This window comes from Strongylocentrotus purpuratus, unplaced genomic scaffold (assembly GCF_000002235.5).
Source record: "Strongylocentrotus purpuratus isolate Spur 01 unplaced genomic scaffold, Spur_5.0 spur5_scaffold_6, whole genome shotgun sequence".
Classification (NCBI taxonomy): domain Eukaryota; kingdom Metazoa; phylum Echinodermata; class Echinoidea; order Camarodonta; family Strongylocentrotidae; genus Strongylocentrotus; species Strongylocentrotus purpuratus.
The window spans coordinates 38,802,029-38,829,845 of NW_022145612.1; the positions used below are offsets into that span (position 1 = coordinate 38,802,029).

At 37.8% G+C, this 27,817-nt stretch overlaps 2 protein-coding genes across 2 annotated transcripts; one reads left to right on the plus strand and one right to left on the minus strand.

The window, feature by feature from the left end:
- The first annotated feature begins 1,463 nt into the window (after nucleotides 1-1,463).
- LOC752677 lies at nucleotides 1,464-17,358 on the plus strand. Its single transcript, XM_001179840.4, has 6 exons — nucleotides 1,464-1,998; nucleotides 4,355-4,547; nucleotides 13,738-13,876; nucleotides 14,586-14,770; nucleotides 15,208-15,339; nucleotides 16,343-17,358. Exons 1-6 carry the CDS (start codon nucleotides 1,817-1,819, stop codon nucleotides 16,520-16,522), a joined length of 1,011 nt encoding a protein of 336 aa, XP_001179840.1. The 5' UTR covers nucleotides 1,464-1,816; the 3' UTR covers nucleotides 16,523-17,358.
- Nucleotides 17,359-18,920: 1,562 nt separating this feature from the next.
- On the minus strand, nucleotides 18,921-26,414 carry LOC115919404 (THO complex subunit 7 homolog). The gene is made up of 7 exons (XM_030973079.1): nucleotides 26,358-26,414; nucleotides 24,623-24,743; nucleotides 23,976-24,103; nucleotides 23,297-23,441; nucleotides 22,506-22,572; nucleotides 21,185-21,254; nucleotides 18,921-20,567 (listed from the first exon to the last, which is right to left on the minus strand). Exons 1-7 carry the CDS (start codon nucleotides 26,371-26,373, stop codon nucleotides 20,485-20,487), a joined length of 630 nt encoding a protein of 209 aa, XP_030828939.1. The 5' UTR covers nucleotides 26,374-26,414; the 3' UTR covers nucleotides 18,921-20,484.
- Between the last annotated feature and the right edge of the window lie 1,403 nt (nucleotides 26,415-27,817).

Consider the following 27,817-nt stretch of genomic DNA (forward strand, 5'->3'; position numbering starts at 1 on the left):
AACCTTGTCCTAACGACAGCCTTAATGGATGTCAGTGCCTTGTAAACTGTCTTTGGGTATTATAACTAAAGTATTAGTCAGTGAAACTATGTTGAAATCAGATCAAGATCGTAATCAGATCAAACGTGTGAATTCTACAGCGCACGTACGCTTAATTATCGCTCTTCTTCACAAGTTTTAAAAACAAAACATTAATTTGTTTCATCTTAAAATATATCACTGTTAGAAACTTAGAGTCATACTTTGCAAATTGATTTCAGATTGTCAGTATCATTATTGATTGCATGACATAATTTCAATATGTTCTCAGAAAAAAGATGGTTCTAAAAGGTTTTTTGAAATTGAAATTCAAAGAAACTGTTCTCCTCCGAGGAACGTTGTAAGGTTCTGCATGTTTCTATTAGAGAGTACAAGTGTCGTAGTCGACTGGTTTAAGCACATGACTCAAAATGCAAAGGTCACGGGTCCGATCCCCGACACGGCACTAATGTCCTTTGGCAAGGCATTAATCTACTTTTGCCACTCCATACCCAGGAAGGAAATGGGGACCTGGTAGGATGACAAAAGCCTTTGTGTCATAGTATTTGCCATAATATGCCCTTCACAGTGACCATGTGGTAGGAATACGCCTAGGGATTGGAGATGGTGCACATTGTGCGAGAATGAATCTGATGACCGGGATAATAATATATGTACAGCGCTTAGCGACGGTACTTCGTATTACGCGCGAAATAAATCCAGATCATGAATGTTATTGTTATTATCATTATTAAGTTTTCTTCACACAGAAAATGCTTTTTTTTTGGGGGGGGGGGGGTGGCACATCAGCTCCCCGGTACGACGCGATAAGGATTCGACTTAGTGCCGGATCACACGCAAAGATGGAATTAATATAATATCATGCACATATTCGAGGGACAAAATATCTATATAATTATGTTTGCAGCATATTACTAGTTTTTCATAATACGAGGGCATTTAGAATGGGGTGTGGAAGTTCGGGTGTCGGACATAATTTATCAATTTCATTTGCTTAAGTAGTTTACTATAGAAAAGTGAACATTTCAGCAAGGATACTTTTGCTTTTGATTCTAAATTTATCAAGTCTTAATCATGATAATGAGGAAGAAATGATAAGTATCTAAGTGACGTCATTTTTGTAAGTGTACTAACAAACATTTTCATTTTCTATGATTGTACGATATTTGACATGGCCTAAGTAATGGATTTTTATTTTGAAGCAGCTCCCCCTCCCCTCCCTGACGTCATTGGCGATGTAACCTTGGACCATACGAGATCGCTCTCGAAATGACAATGAGTTTATTATCAAAATAATAGAAAAAGGTTGGGAAAGATCCGACTTCCTTTATCAAAGGTCTAATTTAATACGCATGCGCAAAAATGGCAACCAACACCAAGCCTCTAAAATGCGACCGTGTTGAGATTGTTAAAAAAAAAAAATCAAAACCATTCTCGCGATCTTCTGCTATAAATAGCAGGCGAAATCATTAAGCTGGCTCATTGGTTTGAGCAGACGTCCATGAGCAGACCAGATGTTTTGAATCGTCTAGCGGTATTTATTTTTTGGAAACATCAAATCCAAACCGCCTGCGTCTGAAGATTTATTGAAATCTTGATCCACAAACGCGTTTCTTTTGTAATCACTTTCAAAACGCTTGAGAGTGTTTTCAGCGAAACGCAACGCGATCCTGAACTTCGCCTTCGCCGCCGACTTTGAGCCGAACGTGTTTGAACTAGAAGGCGCTTAGTGTTGTGTGGACGCTGACGAATACCTACTTAAGCTGCAAAAAGACGTATGGAGAATCCCATCTGCTGTTCCATGGACGGGAAATCAGACCAGTGCTCATCATCTCGATCGTCTGCTTCGACCACCGTCGTCTGCGATAAAGGGCTTGATCAAGTCCATTTCGACTACGCCAGCTACGACACCCATCTTAACAAACAGCTCATCCGAAACAATATGATGAATAAACACAGGTATGTTGTTAAATTACTTTTTTTTTCATCCACAATATAAACAAATAATTCAATTTGGATATTCCTCCTTCACGGCAATATACAAATATTAATTAAAACAATTGAAATTAAAAGCCTTGAGAGTTCACTTCTTCATCATGATCAGTTTCCGTCATTGCAATTGTTATAATCATAATACTTTTTCTTCTATCTGAAGAAATCAAATTGAAACCAGTCATGGTGAAGAAGAGAACTCTCTAAAGGATTTTAATTTCGGTTGTTTTAATTATTACGATTTGTATATCGCCGTGACGGAGGATCGACATTAAATTATTTATTCTATATATATATATATACAGTGCGTCCCAGAAAAAAAACGAAACCGAGAATCATCGATGTCTTATCATAACGTAATAACAATTATAATAAATAAATTACAACTATTTGTAAAGCTTAGATCCTCCTCTTTATTTTGATGCAACTCATATGATGCATATTTCACGCATGAGTGATTTAAATTAATTTGAAGAGAGGAAACCAAAAGTCATTTGGCGGACGGTATATTGAATTTCAAGGAGAAATCTTTCGTCTATGGCTGATCGTCAACGAAACGGAGTTAAGTCTTTTGTCCATTCCGTTTGTTGCTACGGCAGGCAGCCAATGAAAACGAATTCGTTTAATACAATTATGGAAATGCAAGCATCACTTTAAACAAACAGAACGTTTTTTATTCCTTGCTCATTTTTCCTGATTGAGGTGTCATGAAAGGGCAGAAACTGATCTTTCTAGAAATGTGATTTTTTTTTCTTTTTGGAAATTCAGATACTGTCCGCCAAATAACTTTTTGGTTCCCTCTCTTCAAATTGATTTTAATCACTCATGCGTGAAATATGCATCATATGAGTTGCATCAAATGACAAAGGAGGATCTTAGCTTAACAAATGGTTGTCATTTATTAATTATAATTGTGATTAAGTTATGATAAAACATCGATAATTCTGTACATACAAACAATAACAACAACATAAATTCTTATCGATTTATAAGATACTGGCTGAGCTCTAATTTTTTTCCTTCCTTTTGTAACATTTGTGTTAATCGCAAAAGCACAGTTTGGTTGTATAGTGTTATTTAAAGGGTTTAAGTTAGGAGCTGGACTATTTTCGGAAATGGACTGGAGACCAACTGTTGCCGGTTTGTCTCACAACAGATTTTTTAAAGAATCATATTAATGGACTGAATTTTGTTGGCCAACAGAAGAAAAAAAGGAAGAGAAGAAGAAAAAAAGAAAAGAAGAAGAATAAGAGGAAAGGAAGGGGAAAAAAGATGTGAAAATCCAAGGAAAAGGCTTGTCGTTTAATATGTTAAGGAAACATTTTTAAGTTATACCTACGTACATTCGCCAATTCAGTGAAAGTTCATTTGGAATAATCTCTATGATCTACAAAACTGATCTTTCCAACATTCTTTTAAAACAAATTTATACGAGAAATGTATTCCAAGGCTACTTGAATGAGTTCACGAATTATTATGACACGAAATTTGTCCCCAAAACACTGAATTTTCTATGGCAGTTCATAGTACTCTTTGTTAACAAAGAATAAGTCACGTAGAGTTCATGAGAATTAGATGCCTGGATTTCAATTTCTGGGAAATTAATAATTGTCCAAATGTACAAATAAACGATTTTTAGCTGACAAATCATTAAATGTTGTTTAATGGGAGAATTACCGGGGAGAATTATAACCGCGAGTTTTGTCAGGCCTATTATGATCACAATATGTTCAAAGTAGTTTTTCTTTTACGGATATGTTTACACCGGTTTCATAATCTTTGAGCTTAACCGTTTCCTTAACTTCCTTTTATTGAAAAGAATACTTCGTATAGGATGTAAACATAATTACATTGATTCGAAACAGTCTGCAGCCATTCATGTTATAATACGATGCTTCACAGCACACGAATCAAGTTCAAGTTAAAGTTCAAGTTTTTATTTCCATTTTCAACAAGGAAAATACAAATTATATACAATAAATAAATTGCAAACAACATTTTACAAAGTATACAAAAGTAGTCATACAAGTGCTGATGTTATTTGTCATGCATTGTAAAAAAAACATTAGTATATTATTCTTAATTAAGTTACAAGGAATATTATAAGATAATCATATTATACAATCTAAATCAAGAATAAAAATCAAAATGTTGTTGTATATTTATATGTCAAGTGAAAATGGAGGGCTCCACTTAAAGCATGTCTTGTAAAGTGTGGACCCCTCATAAAGACCAAAAAAGAGAGAGAAAAAACAAACATATTTGGGTTATGGTACACAGTTATCATGACAATCGACAATAATTTGTGCTCAATTCCTAACAGATGGATGATACCATACTGCACAGTGGCAGCTGTCTTCATTGCTTGTGGAGCGCTGCTCGGTTTGGTTGCAGTCTACGTGGAGCTATGTCGGGCAAACACCGTTCTGATGACAAACAGAGAACTGATCCACGCTCAAGAAATACAGATGTTAAACCAAACACATGCAATGGATCAACTGAGAAATGCAATGGAGGTAACTCTTCCCTGAATTTGATTGTTACCTGATTTTAATTATACTGAACCTCTTTGAATTTCAGTACTTAATTCCTGTTGAACAACATCGACGATTTGTTCATGTAAACGATAAAGATGTATTCCTTTAACACCACTTTCAACATTGAGTTGATGTTTATAGAGCGCTTTTGATAGAAGATACTATATAATAAGATTGGTATGTTACATGTTTATATCAATATTATTCACATCTTGGAAACATCATGATCGGATAATCATGATAATATTCCAATCATAACACCGCTTCCTCCTAATGTGCTATAATTCCGGCCTTGCATTATTTCAATGATAAACCTTAATAGGTACTCACTTCACCTGGGTCAAGAGCGGCAAATGTTAGATTAATGACTTGAAAATGGAAATGCCATGTCGTAAGTCTAACTCACAAATTTTCATCCCGCATCCAGACCAATCGGCAATGGTTCTAGGAAAATTATCCCCCAGAAAGCCCCATGAAAATACCCTCCGGAAAATAACCCCCAAGGACAACCCCCCCCCCCCCCCCCCGTGGAAAATAGTTTGTATCTCCCGAATGTGGGGGTAATGTTCTACGGGGGGGGGGGGGTAATTTTCCGTGGGGGTAATTGTCTTCGGGAGCGGTTATACTCGGGGGTAATTTTCCGGGAAGGGGGGGGGGGAGTATTGTCCTTTGGGGGTACTTTTCCGGGGGTAATTTTCCGGGGAGTGATTGTCCAGGGTGTGATTGTCCTGATACAATCGGCAATAATGATGTTAGCAAGAATGGTGGATAAAGTCGGAATAAAGTCTAATCAACTGTATTCGATCGCCCTCATTCCGTAAATCTAGGGCCACTTAATTTGACCCGATCCCTATTTTTTGTTTTGTAGCATTCTTTATTGCATTCATTCAGTACAAAATATGCAAAACATACATCTTCATTGATTTACATAACATATCAAAACGTAAAGAAAATTGTACATACCTCAAAAATACATAATATAGATTAACCCCTGGGACGCCGATCCAGGTCATTTAGCGATCATTTGTGGGCATTTGTCCATATCCCTCGAGATGGACACCTCTGCCCTATAGTATCCTATATAGTACTGCATAATCACCTTTCAGTACATGTATACATCTTTCAACAAACCTATAAAATCTCCAACGACCTATAATTGACACAGTTTTACTCCGGAAAGGGAAACAATTCGCGTCACACTTTTTTCTGTTTAATAATTCCGCTGACCATTGTGTCTTTTATCTCACTCCTCTTTTTGTCATTGAATAATAATACTTCTTATTTCTTTTCATGAAACTTTCTTTTTTGTGCAAGAAAGAGTTTTTCTTGCACAAGAGGGAAGAGGATATTTATATGCTGACAATATCACAACCGGTTATGTATACGGTTAACTGGACTGTGTCTCCTGCTGAATATCCGTAGTACAGGTGTGAAACTGTCCATGGTTGACAGTTATTTATCGGCACCGATTTCCCACCTGAATGGAGATCTTTTTAACTGCATTCAGCAAGTCGTAATAGACTTGCTGAATTGTCTTTGGTGTCTTATCTGTCTTACATCACATACATAATGTATAGAGGTGGAGCCAGGGGGGGGGGGGGGGATTGCTCCGCCTCCCCCACCATCCCACCCCACCTATGCTCGAGACGATGAGGGCTTGTTGGTTATCAAAGATTATTATTCGACGGGGGGGGGGGGGGGGGAGGGGGGGGGACTAGCCGCCAAGAAAAGAAAAAAAAAACGCTTTCGAAACAGCAAACAATCCGGCATCTGGCAAATATTTATTCCATTACAAAGAAGAAATTTGGTATATAAGGAGTTGACATTCATTTATGGTCAAATTGAAGAATTTAGAACATGAGAAAAATTCAGATTGTTTTTATTTTGGAGTCAAACATCACGAGCCAAGAAAAATAAACCCCTGTTTCTTTTCCCTACAACGGCTTCCTTTTTTAATGGCTCTCCTTGTTTTGTTTTTTCATGCCAAGCGAAATAAATGGAGAAAACTGATTATACGGTGAGCTTATGCAGTTCGATAGCAAGATGTGGCACTATTCCCTTTTTCACGTATAGCCCTTTACATTCTAGAAAAAAATATGCAGGGAAACTATTAACTTCTTGAGACCCCTCCTCCCTTTTAAAAAGAAACATCTGCACGAGAAACTGGTAACAATATTGTAGCGTCGCTCGCGGGATTGAATGGAGAGGGGGGGGGGGGGGGGGGGTAGGCCCGTTAATATTCAGAAAAGGAGAAGAAATGTTATTCAAAGGAACTGGGGATTCATTAATAATGGATGGATCCTGAAGAGACTATTTTTCATGCAGGAAATGGACAAATGTTCAGTTTAAAATGAAGCATTATATCGCGATGCACTTTTTTTTCCATGAACATTTTTCAGCTCGGTCACCACACGACCTCGCAATATGAGCGGCTATTTACGCGTATAACCTTAGGCATAATGGGGTGCAATAATTAACACGTTACCGGGGAGATACAAGTGATGAAGATGTTGATGAAGATGATGATAAAGAAGATGAAGAAGAAACCAATAAAGCAAATCAAATCAAATCAAATCAAATGGTAATATTGATATGATAATATTTAAAAAAGTACGCAGAGTTCTATACTGCAACATTGGAAATGGATGGAAAAGTTTTAATTTATTCCTCACTCACATCCTTCACCCAATCGTGAATAGACCTTTTATTCGTAACAGACTATTTTATCAACATTTTCTACTCGCCCCCTCCCATTAAAAAAAAAAAAGGGGGGGGGGCAATGCCGCCCCATCTACAGTCTTACAAAAACTTTCCGTTGCCACAAAGCTTATTGAAACATCATTGCAGCCCCCCCCCCCTCCAATCCATAATATAGATCAACGCCCCTGTCATATAGTTATTGGAAGAGGTCGAAAGTCGTTGGACACTGGTCAGCAAACTTTGAACTGGTTCGAACCGCTTTTTAGATCAACGTTACCATCAAGCCTACTGTAAAATATGGTAATAATAATAAGGAAGAGGGGTAAAGAGACTTTACAAGTGATACGAGTTTCACCTGTTGCACAAAGTAGTTGTGTTTGATAAAGGAAGTGATTTTATTTCTGGTCAAAGAACAGGAATTGGACCCGATATCAAGGTGAAAAACTTAGCGGTCATGTATCATGGCACTGGAATTGTCATAATATGTGTATTTCTAACACTGAAGACTCTGCACTCTAGAAAGACATTTTAAAAGTGTAGAAAAGTTGTCCTGAATTGTAATTATAAGTCATGTATTATTTTAGGTTAGTCTGGACCAGAAAAACATTTTAACCAACACAAATTTAAAAAAAAACTCCCCCTATCAAAACTATACTTTAATTTATCAAGTTGTTCAGCTCTAGTTAAGGGTATTTTAAAAATGCTGCATCCAGTCTAGATTATTATCAATGGATTTTATTTTATCCTTTTATTTAAAAAAAACACATAAATTTGATCCTCACAATATATACAAAAAAGGGCGTTTATGAGAAACCTTCGGCGATGAGATGTCAAGCGAATGTAAGCTTAATACTTCACGAATAATCACTTTCATTTCATAGGCAAGGCAACCGCACCCTATTTCCATATACTGTTTTCTTTTAATGACGTAGCTTTTTACAGACAGATCAAAAGAAAACATGATGTTATCTTTGTAGGTTCATAAGATTAATAATAGAATTTTTAAAAAGGTGATTTTAATAGTGAATTTGAAAGTGGAAATAGCAACAACCGAACTAAAATTGTGTCAATCACCGCTCCTTCCGTCTTTGACCGACATTTGTGAGCTACAATCACAAACTTCCATTAACTAAATAAAACATTTCGACATTTGAATGTTTTGATTCATCGATCATTCTATTACAATCCAGGCGGTGGCGTAGAAAAGGGAGGGACAAGGGGACGGGTAGGTACATGCCACTCAATTGAACGCCCCCCCCCCCAAAAAAAAAAAAAAGTAACAATGAGGGGAAGATAGAAAGAAGACAAAGAAAGGAAAAGTAAGAGGACCGAGAAAAAAAAATGAAAAGACTTCGCAATCACCGTCCTATAATCGATGGCCTTGTTAATTCGCATTCATTTCAACGAGTAAGACACCCCACCCTCCTATTATAACACCTCATCCTAAATTGTTGGATCCATACTACGCCATTTTATCCAGGTTGAAGGATGGCATAATACAGTGCATGGCTTTCCGCAAATTGCAAAACCAAAATAATCACAGTCGTCACTCTTATAACATGGACCTAATTTATAACGACATGGCATCTGTCACGATGGGTATAAAACTGGGCTATCAAAACACGAATCTTTTCCCCTTCTTCCCCGAGTATCCCAGTTTCGGTTTACAGTCCTTGTATAAAAAGGTCGACCAAAAAGTACTCAGTATAAAAAAATATATATATTGGTCAAGTAGTTAGTAAACCAAAACACACCCCAAAAATTATTTTCCTTAAAAAGGACAAAAGTTGTAGATTTGACAAAGAGAGCAAACACACAAGTCAAGAGGAAAACTATATCCTCTTTAATTTACCATCCTTTTGAACACTTAATCCACCTTTACCTTTGACACAATTTTAGATTGAATTAGTGTCATATTAACTGCTATAATTTGATTTGAAACAAACAAACAAAAAAGAAACGAAAGGAAACAGTGCGGTCTCATAGTTCTTAATGTATATCGTGGTTTTTCAATTCCGATCTCTCTGATGTGGTCTATCGATTAATCTCATGTTCTACCAATTAATCGACGATACAGACATCTTTCACTCGCTATTAAAAAGTGCGATCATGTACTCCAAAATGAATTAATCTCAAAAGCAGCCTAAAGTGACTCATCATCAATTACACAAATTAGTGTGTCTCAGTCTAAAAGTAGGTTGGGCTCAACAAGACAAAAACCTTGGTTGCTTTGTGGACAACTAGATGAAATACTAAAATGAATACTGAAATATTTCTTTCTTTCTGATATTCTTCTAAGATACCAGATGTATTCGTATCGTTATCTCAACTTGCTCTATCTTGAAGTAGAAAAACAACACACATACAAATAAAAAGCATAAAACGAGATTGAAGATATTTGCTTTTGTAAAATCCATTAGTAAAATAATATGAACAAAATAACTAAGACTTGTGCCGACTTAAACATATTAATTACGACAACGTTTTATAAAATCATTGTAGATAGAACATTTGATATTCTGTGTTGAATATAAGATTTCAATTTGTTCAATTTTTATAAATAAAGTCATATCTTTATATTTAGTCATGTCTTCTGTATTAGGCCTATGTTGAAGAAAAAATGTACATCAGAACATCAGCTCTTTGTTCCGTATAGTAGACTGCTCTGTGCATAATTATTTAATTGGCAATCCAGGAATTTTCACTGATATCTTAAACAGACAAAATCGTGAATCCCTGCTAGTTTTCCGCACGCCATATTTATATTGATTTTCATCACTTTTTTCTTCTCATTGTCCAGTGTGTTTAAAACCCTTCCAGCTCATGAAAGAAAGCGGTTGCAAACCTCTGATATGTCTAAAAGATAAGACCTTTGTAACATCGCTGTGCTCATGATTATGTCACTGAAATGTCTATTAATAGCTTGGTGGACTTTTGTAACGCAGTTGTCTACATTTTCCACACCATTGAAATGAGTTTTTTTTTTTAAAAGAAACAATCCAACAACGTAACAAACAAACAAAATCAGAAGACACTGCGATATCAATAGTATTTTTAACAGCGGAATATTATTATTATTAGTGTTTATTTTGACACAAGCATTTAACTTTCGAATATGACATGACGGTCGGCTAGTTACAAATGAAAAAGATATCTGGTTACACCACATTAAATATATTTAAATAAACATATATATATATATATATATATATATATAAATTCATTCACATATAAAGGAATTGGAGAAAAAAATCTTATTTAAAAAGAACCGATTGAAGAATAAACAGGTGCATAACAAAGTTTTGACGTGACCTTAAATCACCTCGTCACCTCAATCTTTGTAATATCACGCGTTTGTACCACGTGATTAGTTTAAACATCCTGATAGAAGGGAAAAGCCTGCTCTCTTTGACCCCCAACCATAGCAATCTGAGATACATCAACAAAACAAAAGGATGTAATATACAGGTGTCCTCCAAAAAGGTTATTGATTTCATCTAGCTGGTCTGCAATAATGATTTTAGCAGAGAGATATTTTGAAAAAAAGTAAATTGCCCCATTCAATGTAGTCACTTTCTCTGTTGGAGTGCAAGGATTCAGTCGCTAGTTTTCCATATACTTGCCAAACGACACAAAACCCACAGGCAAAAAAGAATAAACACAAGAATTGTCAAAAACACAGAAGCTTTTGCAATATTGCCTCCATTTAATTAGCTACATGACAATCCTATATAACATCACAATAGATTTGGTAAAACTATAACCCTTGAGAAATGTGGCAAAGGGGCACATTTGCCTGGCACTTATTGTATAGTAATATCATACTTCCTTTGTGGATTTTCTTTCACAATAATATTTTATCATAATTACTAATCATTCTATTATCAAATGTTGGACAACTGTTTAAATACTCACTGAAAACATGCTGTAGGATACGGTTTGTCCCCCAAAGAAGGCAATTGGGGATGGCGCGATGGCTCAGTGGTAGAGCAGTACTGTTGTCTCGTAACCCGGTGATCCCGGGTTTGAAAACAAGCCGATGGTCTAATTCCGTTTGCCTAAGGCATTATCCTCATTACCAAGTCCGTCGGAGAAGACTTAAAGCCGTTGGTACCCTGGTTGCTTACCTATACAAGCATAAAAAAACATAAACACATTATGCTTTCCTCAGGTTCTTAGCAGTCGGGTAACAAAAAAAACAAACAAATTTGCCTAATATACTAGTTGCCACTTCTGAGCTATTTTGGATCAAATATGTCTTTGTTTAACTCTAGGTAATCTTTTGATGATTAAAATGAACCTTCGGAATAAACTAATCAATGAATCTGGAATTTCAAAGAATCTCGAGAAAGGCCACTCGGAAGAACACAATGCCATTACTCACTATAGTCCTTGCATGCCGACATGCAGATACACTATCATTAAAAGTGGAACATGAATGAAGGTCTCATGTAACTTATTTTAACTTTTTGAAGACAACATTCGGCAACCAAATCAAGCGCCATGTCAACTGTAATTGGTCTACCAAAAGCTCACACGGTCAGCGGATGTGTAAACATTGAGATAAGTGTCGTATATACTGTCGCTCCCAAAACGATGAGTATTTTTGAAATGCCTGGATAAATTCTGACAGCTTCGAAAGTTTTTGTTAACTTTGGTTAGTACACCTTGACCGCAATACAGCTTGTCAGAATGAGCTTCAGGTCCACGTCAACCTTTCCTGTTCCGCAAATGACCACCTGACCACAACATGGCCTTCTGCAATATGACCTGACTTGGCTTTGGAGGTTTCTGAAATACGATTTGACTATGACTGGAAAATGAAAGACGACCGGATTATGAACGGACTCTGAAAGATGATCGCGGGGACTGAGGATCTGAAAGACGATCAGACAACGGCTATAGTCTGAGAGACAGCTTGACTACGACTAGAATTTAAGAGATACCTGACTCCGATTGGAGCCTGGAAGACCTTACCACGATACTGTTCTAAAAGATGGCTTGACTATGACTGGAGTCATGATAATGGGACTAGGATGAGTTCCGTAAGACGACCTCAATACGACCATGATGACGAAATGATGACGAGTTAAGAATGAAAGATGATCTTGCTGTAAAATGTAAATGGATTCTGAAACACGATCTTACTATAAGACTGGAGACTGAAAAATGACCATGATGACGAAATGATGACGAGTTAAGAATGAAAGATGATCTTGCTGTAAAATGTAAATGGATTCTGAAACACGATCTTACTATAAGACTGGAGACTGAAAAACGACCTGACTACGACTTAATTCTAAAAGACGACCTGACTACTGGGGTCTGAAAGAGGACCTGACAGGGGTCTGACATACGACCTGACTACGACTGGATTCTAAGAGACGACCTGACTAACTGGATTCTAAAAGACGACCTGACTTAGACTGGGGTCTGAAAGAGGACTTGACTGGGGTCTGACATACGACCTGACTACGACTGGATTCTAAGAGACGACCTGACTACGACTGGATTCTAAGAGACGACCTGACTACGACTGGATTCTAAGAGACGACCTGACTACGACTGGATTCTAAAAGACGACCTGACTTATAGACTGGGGTCTGAAAGAGGACTTTACTGGGGTCTGACATACGACCTGACTGCGACTGGATTCTAAGAGACGACCTGACTACGACTGGATTCTAAAAAAACGACCTGGCTACGGCTGGAGTCTGAAATACGGCCTGCATGACTACATCTGGTTTAAAGACGAATTGAGCCACTCCCCTTAATATTGTTATTATTTTTGCCCCGTTCATGACTAGTACACTTTGGGTATTATGTCCCATGTAAGTCAATTGTTGGCGCGCCAACAAGATATTCAGTAAAATTTCCGTTACTTCCGTGGATTGATTTTCATAGAGGTCTTTTTTTCAATCGAGGTTGGAAACCATTCTAAATTCATCCAACGATAAACCTGTCAATGTCAATTTCTTCGAGCTTAAAATTAAAAATGAAGCAGCTTAGAAGTTCGCCTGACGGCGCTGTCCTTGCATATTTATGAACATACAGAAGAAGAAAAAAAATCGACTTAAGCCGAACTTATTCAAGTTATTCAAAATATAGACCGAATGGACATATTTGTATGTAAATTAAAAAAAGAACGTCGACCAAACGTTAACCAAAATGTTACTAATACATGTGAGAGAAAGAGAGAGAGAGAGAGAGAGAGAGAGAGAGAGAGACCCCCCCCCCCCAACACACACACACAGAGAAAACACACATAGTTCAAAATCATTTCCTTATCTTTCTTTCATCTGTGAACATATCCATCAGATATGGACAGATAAAGAAATACCACTTCCCTTCCTTTCTTTGAAATCAGATGTATAATGTTGAAATCTTATCTTAATCAAAGAAACATGTATTTACTGCTGTCGCTATACATTTCCTTTTATTGTTGTCTTCATTGTCATTGCCAATTCAGGGTCCCGGTACCAGGTTTCAAGGGGCGCCGAGGGCCGATGTTGTCTCCGAGGAGGCTTCCGTAAAGGCGGCTACAGGAACAGTTTACTTTCACTGGGGTGTGGGGGACTGCCCTGATACATCCAGCTTGGTTTATTCTGGTAAGTATTGAAGTTTTTGTTTGTTGCTTTAAGGATATCACCATTGAATCAGCTTGGAAAATAATGTAAGAGATTTTATCAGTGGCCGATACAGGGCAGAGGGGGACAGGGGGCTTGTGCCCTCCTCCAACCACTTCATACAAACTCAGTCAACTTAAAGAATAATTTAAATTTACACGAAATTGGGTAGGGTGACGGGGTAGGGGATGGTAAAGAAGACTTGTGATGATGTCCTAATAACAAACTATTGTGCTGTCCAATTAATGTGCCAGTGGGAGGGCATAACATGTAAAATATTAATAAGAGTCAATATAAATTGTGTCTGTTAGTTCGTTTTTGTTGAAATCTGAACATTCTTGCATTGGCATTATAAAAGTACGAGATCAGAAACAATTACTGCTGTAGGCATCAATACCATTAACAGGTGGATCAAGGATTGTTTGCTGTTTTTTTGTGTTTTAATGCAGACAAAATAAAAGTAAAATGTAGTGACAGTTACAAAAAATACAATGCCAATTTATTTAAATTGTGAACTAACTAAGTAACAAGGCATTTAGGTGCTTTTTATGATCCTCCCACTTCAGATGTTTTATTAAATATGTTTCTATTTAGAAGATTATGTGATATTCTTTCTTGTCTTGACTTGAAAATGAATAGATAAAATGAACTGAAATAAAATGTCCACTTTATTTCTGGTGGTGTTGTATAGGTTTTGCAGCATCTGGCAGCAGCATGTCAGTAAACAAAGGGGGTGGAGGAAACATCTTGTGCATGGTGAGCGATCCAGAGTATGACATGACTACAGGAGGCAGCCAGGACTTCAGGGGAAAGATCTACAGTCTCGAGTACAGGAACGGCAACAACTTTGGCACCCAATCCGACCTACATGGGCATGTGAGTTACATGGGAACTATCATTCTTTTTTTCTGGGAAGAGGGGCAATGAGGAGTGAGAAAGGGTGGGCTCTACAGCCTGGAGTACAGGAAGGGCAACAACTTTGGCTACCCAATATGATCTCCATGGGCATTGGCCCAATATTTCTTTCTGAGGGTGTGAGAAGTAGCGAGGGTGAGAAGTGGCGCAGGGAAAGCAATACATATGACATCCAAATGGAGATATAAGGATGTGAAAGTTACAGAAGTGCTATAATTATTCTGATTAGAGGAAGATGTACGAAGTTGGGAGGGTGAAGATTACAGTGGTAGGATCTCTTTTCTAAGGAAATCTGGAGGTGGTTGATGTTTCAACTTGTATTTCATTAAAAAAATGAACACATGAGTAAATTTTCGAACTATTCTTTCTCCACATCTCCCCCCCCCCCCCTCCTGTAGGATGTCCCCTGTGCTGCCTGTATGACTGGGGGAGGACGTCAAGCCACTCTGATGATTCCTGGAAGGATTACTTGCCCCGACAACTGGACCCGTGAATACAGTGGCATCCTCATGTCCAGCAGGAATAACAATGTGAGTATATATTCATGGGATTGATATCGGGGCGATTCCGGACAGTGTCGATTCATTTCATTCAAAAATGAAAATCTCGTGATATGACCGTTGACTAATTCTTTCTTGTATCACTAACACTAATGGTCAAATCGTGATATGGAAAAATGGGGTTTAAAAAGACACATTTACATCTACACATATTTAGGGGTCAAAGGAGCAACATTCTGAGATAAAAATAAAAATGTTGAAACTTTAACATCAAAATATCAAATAGTACATCTAATTTGAACAGGTACAAAAGTCTAAAATAACTGTTTACCGTAATTAGTCTTCACCAGGGTCTCTGATATGGAGTTATATCTCTATGATATGAGTTTTGATAATTTGATAATTTTTTTATTTGGTATGTTGTTAAGGATAAGTATGTCAGTGTACCTGGAGTATAATGGAAACGTGGGTATAATTGGCAGATGGATATATTCATATGTCTTTGCTGGAGAGCTGGAGGGGTTGGGTTGGGGGTAGTCTGCACTTTCAAAGTACCTGTCTGACAAGACACACACACAAAACAAAAATCAAAATATCAAGTATGGCAGGAGAGGGGGGGGGGGGGAGGGGCATATCCCAGTGGCGGATCCAGGGGGGGCCCGGGCCCCCCCCCCCCCTTGAGAAAAAAATCATGTAAAATCACGTGATTTTTACCTTTTTTTGGGGTTGGCCCCCCCCCCCCCCCTGGTGCTCAAGGGGGGGGGGGGTGCAAATTGAAATTTTTTTTGAGGATCAAAAAAAAAAAAATGTGCTCACTACCCCCCCCCCACTGAGCGACTTTTCGGCCGGCGCGATTTTCAAATTTTCAGGAGCAAAAAAAAAAAAGTTGGGCCACCTCCCCTAAGAAATCCTGGATCCGCGCCTGGCATATCCAACATGTACCCCACCCCACCCCCCAGTTACTCAACTGAATACTGGTTCGACTATAACTATAACAACCATGTATTATGATCTCTGCCAACTTTTCTTGTAGGTGCGAACATCTTACACCTGTGTTGCAATTGCAGCGGAGTCTCGACCTGGCACCATGGTCGAGGACGGCAATAGCTCTCTTCTCTATCCTGTGGAAGGAGTGTGTGGAACCGGTGGAGGGTTACCTTGTGGCCCGTATGTAGATGGCAATGAACTGCAGTGCGCCGTGTGTTCCAAATAAATCGGGAAGGCTATGGAGTACAGTTCAAGCTGCTTCAGTGACTAACTGTGTATAAATAAAGGCCACCTGTCTATCTATAATGGTCACTCACATCCCAGTCCTACCAAACCAACACCAGACCGACAACAGACTGCACAAGATCTACATTACCTTATTAAATGGCAAATACAGTCAAACCTGTCTATCGAGGCCACCCACGAAAAATAGAAAGTTGACACTGTAGACAGGTGATCTTTCTAGACAGGTACAACAACAAATATTTTTTTTCGAGAGAGACAAAATGCATGGCCCCTATAGACAGGCGGCCTTCATAGATAGGTGGCCACTAAGACAGGTTTGACTGTATTTTGTCAGTTATTGGTTGAGGTTGTTCTTGTGGTGAGACTGGGGAAAGATTTATAAGAGGAAATGTATGTATTTGTTATAGAATGCATCTAGAAAGGCCACCAATCCTTGATTACTTCTTCCATCTTTCTAGGGTGATTTTCATAAAAGAAGAAATATTGTTGTTTAAACAGAAATACCCCTTTTTAATCACATTTTGAAGGGGACTTCTTGATGAAAATGATTACTTTTTGAGGGGCATTTTCAAGAGGTTTAATAATATATTTTCACAGTATATCTATATAACAGATGAGATCTTTTCCTCCAATTTGTACATTCCAAGATGCCAACGTTTTTTTTTTTAATGTCACAGACCCAGAGGAGAAAAATATCCTTATTGTAGGACAGGTATTCTGAACTTACTTGGCAGTGGGCAAGAAATATACTTGAAATTAAATTGCAGACCTCTGAATTTTCATTTTCAATATAAGAGGGCATTTCTATAACCCTCCCCTGCCGATTATATATTTTCATACAGTACTTTAAATTTTTATTCTTCCTATTTTGATTATGATCCCTGTATACTTGGTATAATATCATGATGGAAATGATTATCTATGAGCTAGGAAGCCAATACTTTTACACCAACAGTTGGAGGTGGTGCATTATGCATCTTTTTACATAATCTAAATGGAGTCCTTCAAACAAGTCCTTCTTGTTTTGCGTTTTATGTTTGTTGCGGTCTGCATTGTCTGGCAGGCCAGATAAAGTCAAGAAATCTCAATGAATAAAATATCTGTCTAGGCCATTACAGTAAATAACATTTGTAAAACATCTTCTCTTTGCTGCAAGTATATTAGCATCCTTAGGCAACTTGGCTGAGAAGTAGTTTTAAAAGCATGCAGTATATGTTTAGTAGATATGTCTTTGTTATTGTAGATTCTACATTGAATTGGACTATACGTCTTATAGGACACCTGTAGAAGGTTCATGTATATTGTAAATATGATATGTATTTCAATTACCAATCCATGTTATTGTAATTATGCATAGACTAGTGGACATGACATACATGCACTACTATCTGAATTAGTTACTGGGATGTACATCTGAATTAGTTACTGGGATGTAGATCTCAAACCTCTGTATTTGTTTTTGTTTTTATAATGATGTTCAGAGTTTCTCTGAATAAATGTAAATGTTCTTATAACTTGTACTGCTGTGACTTTTATCAAGTGTGTCTCTTGAGTACGAGGAAGTGTTCAGCCGTAGTGAGGAAAGAATGTTTGGTTGTGCTGGTACTTTGGCTTAAATTTGTGAAGATTTTTATGAGAGCTTATCTCTCAAAATCCTGACTAATAATGATGGTACTGTATTAATACTGTTCATATTTTTATACAAATTTATTTATGACAGACCGAACAACAAAAAGAAAAAAACAATGAAATATAAAAACATGAGGGGGGGGGGGGGGGGAGAGAAAATCAGTGAAAAAGGAATTACTTTTTCTCTGTTGCCCTGTTTCTCAGTTATTCATGGGAATCATTAATAAACATTGTAAAAAGATATTTAAACAAAAATCATAAAGATACATGTAGGACAATTATGCAAGCCATTACCTGCCATGTCCCGTTATAGGTTACATCTATTTTCCCCCTTATGTTTAGTATACATGCTTAAAGATAAACTCCAGTACTGGTAAAAAAAAAAAAATAATTCTCACAGAATCAAACGAAACTTACACTGAATGTTCAAGATTACAAATAAATGACATGTGCCAAACAATTTTGGAAGAAAATGTATACTGGCTGAGTAATGAGCATAGAAAGACAAGGAAACCAAGGTAGTACTAGCCCCGACACCATGTGTGTTGTCCCATATATAGCTTTCTATGTGAGTGCTTGTTACTTTACCAAGACTCGGCCAAATTTATTATGATTTTGATGACTCCAGAACCTTGCAGTGCACACCAATACTTACATGCTACATGATCAACTGTTTCTGATCCTTTCCACACCTTTTCTTTCACAATGCAATCGCATTACCAGTACTAAAGTTTATCTTTAATCACTAAGGCCAACACATGCATAACTTCTGTGTCCTGAATGGCACAGGGGAAGGAGACTTTAACTTTACAAGTCATAATACTCCAAACAATCCTGAGAAGATAATTACTGATTTATAGCTGAACACAAGTTTCAGAGGGCACACATTCTGGAATATTAATTTGTCATAGCCCTGTAAATAACACAAAATTCCATTGCTTGGAATAATAAAGATGAGCTCTGTGTGTGAAGCCAGATACCAAAATTATTAATATCCCTTAATGCTTCTTCAGAAAATCCAGTACACAATTAAAAAAAACAAAACCCTGGGTCTCCTGACTCTCCTCTGATTTTTCACATCTCAAAACCATAAGGCAGAGTATTCTATCGACATCACTACCATGCAATGCTGTACAGTATTTTTATAGCGCCATCTTTCGGTGAAGGCGTACAACAGAGAGATTTTTGGTTCCTGTCCCCAAGCATCATCATGCACGTCATCAGTTGTTGATGCATTGTGGGACATGGCTGTCGTCACATCAGGACATTATACGTAAATCTGAAGAAGTGTCTGTAGAATACTCTGCCTTTAAAATCTGTTGATCCAGTAAGCAGACCAGGGGGTGTTTCACAAAGACTATGATCAACTTTAAGTTGGACTTAACTATGGCAGGCCATTCGTGCCACTGTTTGCTCTCATCATTTACTGGCATTAGTCTCTTAAGGTTAATATAAATCATGGTCGCAAATCTACATAATTTACATTTTTTGATAAATCATTAATGAAGGAAAAAAACATCTAATGATCATAATGGTGACAGCAAACAGTGGCATGAACAGCCTGTCATAGTTAAGTCCAACTGAAAGTCGATCTTAGTCTTTGTGAAACACCCCCCTGAGGTTTACGAGCAGAGAAACAAAACTGGACAAGGCTTGTCCTAGATCAAGATGAGTCATCTATCTCTGCTCCACACTCTGAAATGTGTAAAAAATGAATATCCTAGAGTGACATTGTCCAGCCTAAACAGAACTACATGGATCAAGACATAGAGCACTGTATAAATTAATCTTGCATTGTTCAAACGTTGATGGCATTACTGTCATTTTATAAAAAAAGAATATGATAGACTTTCAATCAAGATTATGCTCCATGGTGCTCCATTAAAGCTTTGAAGTGACCTGTGAAGCTTCAGATGAAGCAATGGCCAAGTTTATTAAATTTTCGCAACTGGTGGAGGTGCTGTTGCTTTTTCAAAAGAACATCACACTTTACATCAAGATGGTGCTCTAACATGGTTCCATGAAGTCCTCCGTGAAGGCAGTCTGTGAAGCCACAGCTGAAGCAATAGCTGTGTTTCTACTCTTTATCCCACACTTTCACCTGCTGAATCCTACACTCCAGATATCCCTGAGATGCCACCCATTGGGAATGCATGTTGAATGAACATGGTCTCCATGAGGTAAACTTACTCATCGCAAGAAATACAAGTATGTAGAGTTCACAAGTAATTCTGATGACTATGGCATCCATGGGGGAGTCCAAGCATTCTTGGGGGTGTGGGAGGGAGGAGGAGGGGGCAAGGGGTGACTGTATCACTTGTCTGTCAAGGAAGTGTCCATGGACTCACTCATCATCGAGTCTGATGTGGTATTCAACTTCTGTGGCCCATCATCAGCTGCACAAAACGAGAGGATGATAGAGAGAATTATAAAGAGGTGAATACCATTAGACAGGGATTAAATGGGGGTCCACGCTCAAAAGTATAAAGTCACATAATATAACAGACTAGGGCCCTGTTTCACAAAAAGTTGTTATCCATATTGAAAACTCCCACAATTCTCTAACAAATTTTCTCTCAGCCAATCAAATGCAGTGTTCAGTATCTCATGTCAATAATTGTAACTTGTAACTGCCAAGTTTTTTATGAATCACAGCCCAGTTCACAAATGAATGCTTCAACTATAGCAATTAAACAGAACCACCCATAAGTTTATCAAAGGCTCATCCAACTTAACAACAACCAATTTATTCACATACATTCTGACTACAGAAATACAATTCCTCATAATAGGTGAATGCATTAGTTGGCTCATGGCTCTTAAGAGAAAACCTGCTAACAAATATGAATATAATTTTGAAGTTTGAACATGTCTCTTAAAAATTGCTTTCTATTATTTACAGAAGTGGGAAATACCCTCTTGCGTTGAAAGATTTCCTAAAAAGATATACGTAAAATATGACAAGCCATTAATTTAGGCTTTAAAAATAATCCTTCCCAAATAATCTACTTACTGTCAAGTATCCTCTGCAGCTCATGGATGGCGCTGATGAGAACGTGGAACTGCTTCTTCCTATCCTCCAACTGTGGATGAGAGACAATGGAAATAGAAGAGCAAGATGCACCATTAACCCACAAGTTGCTAACTTCATGCTCACTCGCTCATGGTGAGCTGCATCATCAATGTACACCCGTTTACACTATGAACATGACAAACAAAGAAAGAGGACAAAATATACAGTTCCTCATTCTACCCTCAACAATTGCTGTGGTAGACAAAGGAACATCCCTTCACTGCTATTATGTAAAAATGTGTAGAACAGGTGTCACATGCATATTCACCTTTTTACATAATAGCAGTGAAGGGATGTTCCTTTGTTTACCTGAGGAACTGTATATTTTGTCCGCTTTCTTTCTAAAAATGTGTAGAACAGGTGAATATGTATGTGACACCTGTTCTACACATTTTTACATAATAGCAGTGAAGGGATGTTCCTATGTCTACCACAGCAATTGTTGAGGGTAGAATGAGAAACTGTATATTTTGTCCTCTTTCTTCGTCTGTCATGTTCATAGTGTTACATCTTGTTTGCCCACTTGCCGATGAACACAACCAAAGAAAGTTGATGATATTATTTCTATGCTTCTGCTTGCTTTTGCTCATCACACATCCAATATCTTATTTTTATTATGTTTAACAAAAATCCTAGAGAGCATTTGAATTGGGGCCTGAACATAGAATACTTGGATTTTTAATATATTGATAATATCGAGAATCAAGAACTATTACAACTTGTTATTGATATCATCATCATCATCATCATCATCATCATCATCTATATGGGAGTGTAGGATATCCTGTAGGTCTCCAGGTCAGATCACTTGGTACATTAGTAAAGGTCTATAAATAGTGCATGTGTGGATGTCAGACTATGCTATTACAAAGTGTTTGTCTGACCAAAAAGAATCCAAGCTGTGTTTAAATGAGTTGATGCTGGTAGCAGTTACTAGAGACACTGGTAAACTGTTCCAAGACTGGATGACCCGTTTGCTAAAAAGTTACTCCTGACATTCAATCGACAGCGAGTAGTGAATAACTTTAATGAATGGCCTCTTGTTCTCTGATACTGTGATTTCACAAAAAAACATTCTGGATCGAGTCTATCTATTCCATGAAATAACTAAAAAACTTGGATCATGTCTCCTCTTATGTATTTATATGAATCAGGGTTCTCACTCAACATTTAAGTTGAAGATGTTTTAGGTACTACATCAGTCTGGGCTGCACATTGTTTTCCTTTTAGCTACTTTCAGGAAGCCAGTTTAATCTCTTACCTTCTGTTCTAAAGACTCCTTGGTGCTATTCAATTCACCGAGATCCTTATCCAGTTCCTGCAATTTGCTGATAGGGAGATGGTAAAGGGAAAATATAATTGTCAGTCAGAAGAGAAACAAGAACTGTCTACATAAAACATAGGAGACAAAATATATCCCCAATGATAAAAGGTAGCAACCAAAGGACATTGGTGCCACTGCGATGGCTGGGAAAATGGGACATGGACCGTGAACCAAGTGATCCTAAGTCAAGTGACTAATCCACTCGACCACACTGCTTCTACACCTGGAAGGCTACAAACAATATCAAGGAAAACAGTAAGGTGTTTTTTCGTTGTTGATAAAAGAATAATGTCAATATAAAAATCACAAAGCACATTGTTCCTCCCATTCACACCATGTATAGTTTATCATTGCTTTGATGAACAGGGAAGAATAATAAAGGGAGAGAAGATAGGAGAGAGATAGAGAGAAAGCAACATACATGTGAGTGACAAGGGAAAAACAGAGAGTGAAAGAAAGAGGAGAGGAGGAGAAAAGAGAGATGGGGAGACCGAGAAAATGTGTGAAAGAGAGAGGGAGAGGGATTGAAAGAGAGAGAGAGAGAGATGGAGAGAGAAAAGAGAGGGGGGAGGGAAAGTGTGGGGGGGGGGGGGGGAGGGAAAGTGTGGGGAGGGGGGGGGGGAAGTGTGTGGGGGGGGGGAATACTATATTACAATAACTTATATATGACATAAAGCCCAGAGCAATTGTCATAGGTGCTATTGTTAGGTCACCGAAATGTGTCTTACTTCAAGGTTTCTTTCCTGTCGGGTTGTTTCTGGATAACCTTCGCCAATGTGTCGTACTCCTGCCTGTTCTTTCTCTCTCTCTTGGCATCTGAAAGCTCTGTCTTGCATGCATTTATCTGCTGGTGGGCATCCTTGATGTTGTGTTCTGTATTCATAGGGATTGTCATGGAAACATAATTTGTTTTAAAAAAGTGTTTTGCTCTTGATGTAAGGGGTCCCACTCACTTGATTAAAAACATATCAAAAGGCGATTAAGCTAGAAATGATTTAACCCCTAAATTACAAAAAAATAAACAAGAAACACCCAGTGAATAACATAAAAAGAGAGATAGTTCCCAAAAACACAAGGAATTACTGAGGGAAGAACTTAAGAAGTACTGAAAAAGATAAAAATCATAATGCATAAAACATTATAACAAATGCTTTTGTAATACACGTTTCTTTTAACCAAAGATTTTTATAATCTTCATTTCATTCCATACATATCACAAGTTTAGAATCTTGTATGGTAGTAATATAGAGATAATTTTTATGAATAATTGGGTATTTGAGCAATGAGATAATACACTTTATAACTCAACTTCAGCGAAGGCCTTCCAGATTTTTTCTTCTACAAATACAGTTACATTACCGGAAATCTAAACTTGTTCTGAGTTACATTTCTTGAGAAGTCTCTTACCAATTGTTGAGTAGAGCTCTTCATAGTTGGACATCTCTCTGATATTCATTTGATGAATCAGCTGTGTTCTTTCTGTGGCAAAGTCTACCTGACATAGCATCATCAGCATCTTCTGGTATGTAACCGTGCTGAAAAATTAAGTTACAAGTAAAGATTTACTTTATGATGAACCATAAATACACTCATCATAATGAATTACAGGTAGCCCATTATTCATTCTTGCCACTTTTATATTTACTTTAATTTAAAAAAAATGTATACATATATCCAACTTGTTACTTAAAATCTAGGCATCTGTACTCCTTGGCCAGTGCTGATATAAACTAGGCCTTGTTAATTGAAAAATCATATAACCTGCAATTAGTGACATTAGATCTTGAACAGGTATAGCAGTTAGTTGTCATGGTTTCAGCATCTGTTCTTTATGGGACTGTGTACCTTAATAGAAAAGTTCTCTCGGTAACTACTCAACATATTTCATATACTTTGGAAATCTTGTGGCAAATTGGTCTGTTTGGACTAGTTTTCTTCTCTTCTTCTTTTTTTGGAGAAGTACAGGCCAACATGTTGTTGATGTATCTTTGTACTTTAAAAGCTGTTCAAATAAAAGTTGATGTAAGACACAACAACCACCAACGATAACTAACCATTCTTCTTTGGTCTGATCTGTGTGACACCATTTCACAAAAGTTTTGAGTAGATTGCTGATTCTCCTGTCATCTCCACCACTCTCTCCTTCAATTAGGAGCCTCTTCCGTATTACTTCTTCTGCATGTATCAAAATAATTCAAACATCAACAATTATGATCCCCCTGACAAAGGGGTGCGGCGGTATGCATACCTGAAGTAAGCGACTGTAATAATGATCGTCATCATCATAATTTAATGAGGATCTGAGATTACAGTCACTAACTTCAGTCACTAGCCCGCACCTCTTATGCAATTGTATTTTTGTGGAGTGGTTAGCGGTGAAACCTGTGAGAAAGTGTAGATCTATATTATAATATCTTTGGTTCTAGGAAAAATACTCCAAAACAGATAAGAAAAATGACACAAAAGGGGTAAGAAAAATGACACAAAAGGGGTAAGAAACATAATGCTTTTAAATCGTGACCAGAAAATTAAGGCATTATTTTTAACAATTGATGAAGATTTAGATCTATCATCGAGACCTCTAGTTGATGTTATGGTATGATTTTATCATTTTACTCGTCACACCGGATTACGGGTCAAAGTCTGGATACGAAAGTACATTAGCTATTAGCGCCCACCTATATATCGATAGAATGAAAATAAGGTTCTAGTTCAGAAGTCTATCCAAACTATGACCCGGAACATACCGAAAAATTGACTAAATCTTCCATCAATTGTTCAAATAATGGTCATGATTTAAAAGTTGTTATGTTTCTTACCCGTTTCGTGTCAATTTTCTTATCTTTTAAGGAGTATTTTTCCTAAAAACGAAGACTTATTAGACTATATACACTTTTTTCACGGGATTCAAGGCAAACTGCTGCACTGACGGTGGGGTGCGGGCCTGCGCATTTTTGTTAAATTAGCGACTGTAATCTAAGCAATACGGTCGCTAACTTAACACACGCGCGCTGCGCCCGTACCCCACCGTCGGTACGGTATGCAACTATTGTGCAGCAGTTTGCCCCGAATCCCGTGAGAAAGTGTATATAATAAGTCGACCATCGACCGACCAACAGTCTGACAAATATTAGAATAGAAAATGAAACCAACGACCATCGACCAAATACTATTGAATGGAAAAGTCCAGCAACGATCATCGACCAAAATAGTAAGGCATCTTTGTTTTTCAAAAAGCCAGTGACCATCGAACAGTACTAGTCCAGTCCAGTCTAAGCACAAAACTATTATATTTCTTTTGTATTTTTAGAACGAGACATCACTTGTTGATTAAAAAAGTCCAAACTATTTTTTTGCAATTATGCAATGACATGTCATGACGCACAAAACGGCGTAGAATTCAACTTTTCATCCACCAAATGAATACGAACACTTGCATTATACACTCTTCAATACCTGTATCACCGTTATCGCAAACAATAAAATCAAAATCTATATCTACTGCTAATATATGAAGACTAACAATATGGTAGGAAGCCTTTGTGTTCCTCTTTCTCACGTCACTTCAATAAAAAATAAAAAAATACTAACGTGATATCCTAAGTGTGGGACAACGCAAAATAAGGGGGAAAGAAGCATTCCTGAATTTTTACCCATAAATGACAATTAATTTTATTGATAACACCTTGTGTGAGCTCGAAATGCTACAAACTTATAACGCACACACTGATAAATAATTCTATGATTTCAATATTGGGGGAAAAGTGAAAATATATCCAGTGAACTCACCGTCTGTCGCCATCATGAATAAATGAATATTTTACTCGTTGCCAATTTGAGAATCAGTAAATTTGTAATGGTCGACACTGCACTAGCACTGCACTATTATGTATGGTGGCCCTGAAGGGACATCGCGAATAGACTAAATCGTGAAAAATATGCGATAAAATTCACGATATCGTCAATTTTATCGCATATTTTTCACGAAGAAATTCACGAAATTGACGATATCGTGAACTTTATCGTGAACTTTTGACGATGAAATTGACGATATCGTGAATTTTATCGTGAAAAGTTCACGATATAAAGTTCACGATATCGTCAATTTTATCGTGTACTCTATCGTGTACTCTCCTGACGGGCGCTTCGTAAACAAAACCAGCCCTAGCTGGGGGAGACAGAGAGAAGGAAAAAAGGGAAAGGGAAAGAGAAGATAAAAGGAAAGAAAGAATAATAAGAAGAAAAGAGGGAAACGGGGGGGGGGCGAAGGGCTCTTGCCTCCTCCTCACCCCCCCCCCTCCCCGCCAAAAAATAAATCAGAGAGAGAGAGAGAAGGGAAAGGGAAAGGGAAAGAGAAGATAAAAGGAAAGAAAGAAGAGGAAGAAAAAGAAAAGAGGAAAACGGGGGAAGGGCGAAGGACTCTTGCCCCCCTCCCCCCCCGCCAAAAAATAAATCAGAGAGAGAGAGAGAGAAGAGAAAGGGAAAGGGAAATAGAAGATAAAAGGAAAGAAAGAAGAGGAAGAAGAAGAAAAGAGGGAAACGGGGGCAAAGGGCTTTTGCCTCGTCCCCCCGCCCCGCCAAAAAATAAATAAGAGAGAGAGAGAGAGAGAGAGAAGGAAAGGGAAAGAGAAGAGAAAAACGAAAAAGAGGGAGAATAGGAAAGAAAGGAAAAGAAAGAAAAGAAAGGAGACAAGAGCCCTTCGCCCCTGTTTCCCTCTTTTCTTATTCTTTTTCCTCTTCTTTCTTTCCTTTTATATTTTCTTTCCCTCTCCCTTCTCTTTCCCTTTATGGCGGGAGGGGGGGGGGGGGTAAGAGCTTTTCGCCCTTCCCCCGTTTCCCTCTTTCCGTCTTCTTCTTCTTTCTTTCCTTTTATATTTTCTTTCCCTTTCCCTTTCCCTTCTCTATCTCTCTCTCTCTCTCTCCTATTTATTTGTTGGCGCGGGAGGGGGGAGGAGGCAAGAGCCCCTCTTTTCTTCTTATTCTTCTTCCTTTCCTTTTTTATTCTCTTTCCCTTTCCCTTCTCTCTCTCTCTCTCTTATTTATTTTTTGGGCGGGGGGGGGGATGCAAGAGCCCTTCGCCCCCGTTTCCCTCTTTTCTTCTTCTTCTTCCTCTTCTTTCTTTCCTTTTATCTTCTCTTTCCCTTTCCCTTTCCCTTCTCTCTCTATCTCTTATTTATTTTTTTGGCGGGGGGTGGGGAGGGAGGAGGCAAGAGCCCTTCGCCCTTCCCCCGTTTCCCTCTTTCCTTCTT

Coding starts and splice junctions, on each gene's coding strand:
- LOC115919404 (XM_030973079.1), bottom strand. Junction 24,104..24,622: donor GATCAGACCAAAGAAGAATG/GTTAGTTATCGT, acceptor TTAATTTTTCAG/CACGGTTACATACCAGAAGA. Junction 21,255..22,505: donor AGGAGTCTTTAGAACAGAAG/GTAAGAGATTAA, acceptor TCTCATCCACAG/TTGGAGGATAGGAAGAAGCA.
- LOC752677 (XM_001179840.4), top strand. CDS start 1,817: ATGGAGAATCCCATCTGCTGTTCCATGGACGGGAAATCAGACCAGTGC. Junction 1,999..4,354: donor AATATGATGAATAAACACAG/GTATGTTGTTAA, acceptor AATTCCTAACAG/ATGGATGATACCATACTGCA. Junction 14,771..15,207: donor AATCCGACCTACATGGGCAT/GTGAGTTACATG, acceptor CCCCTCCTGTAG/GATGTCCCCTGTGCTGCCTG.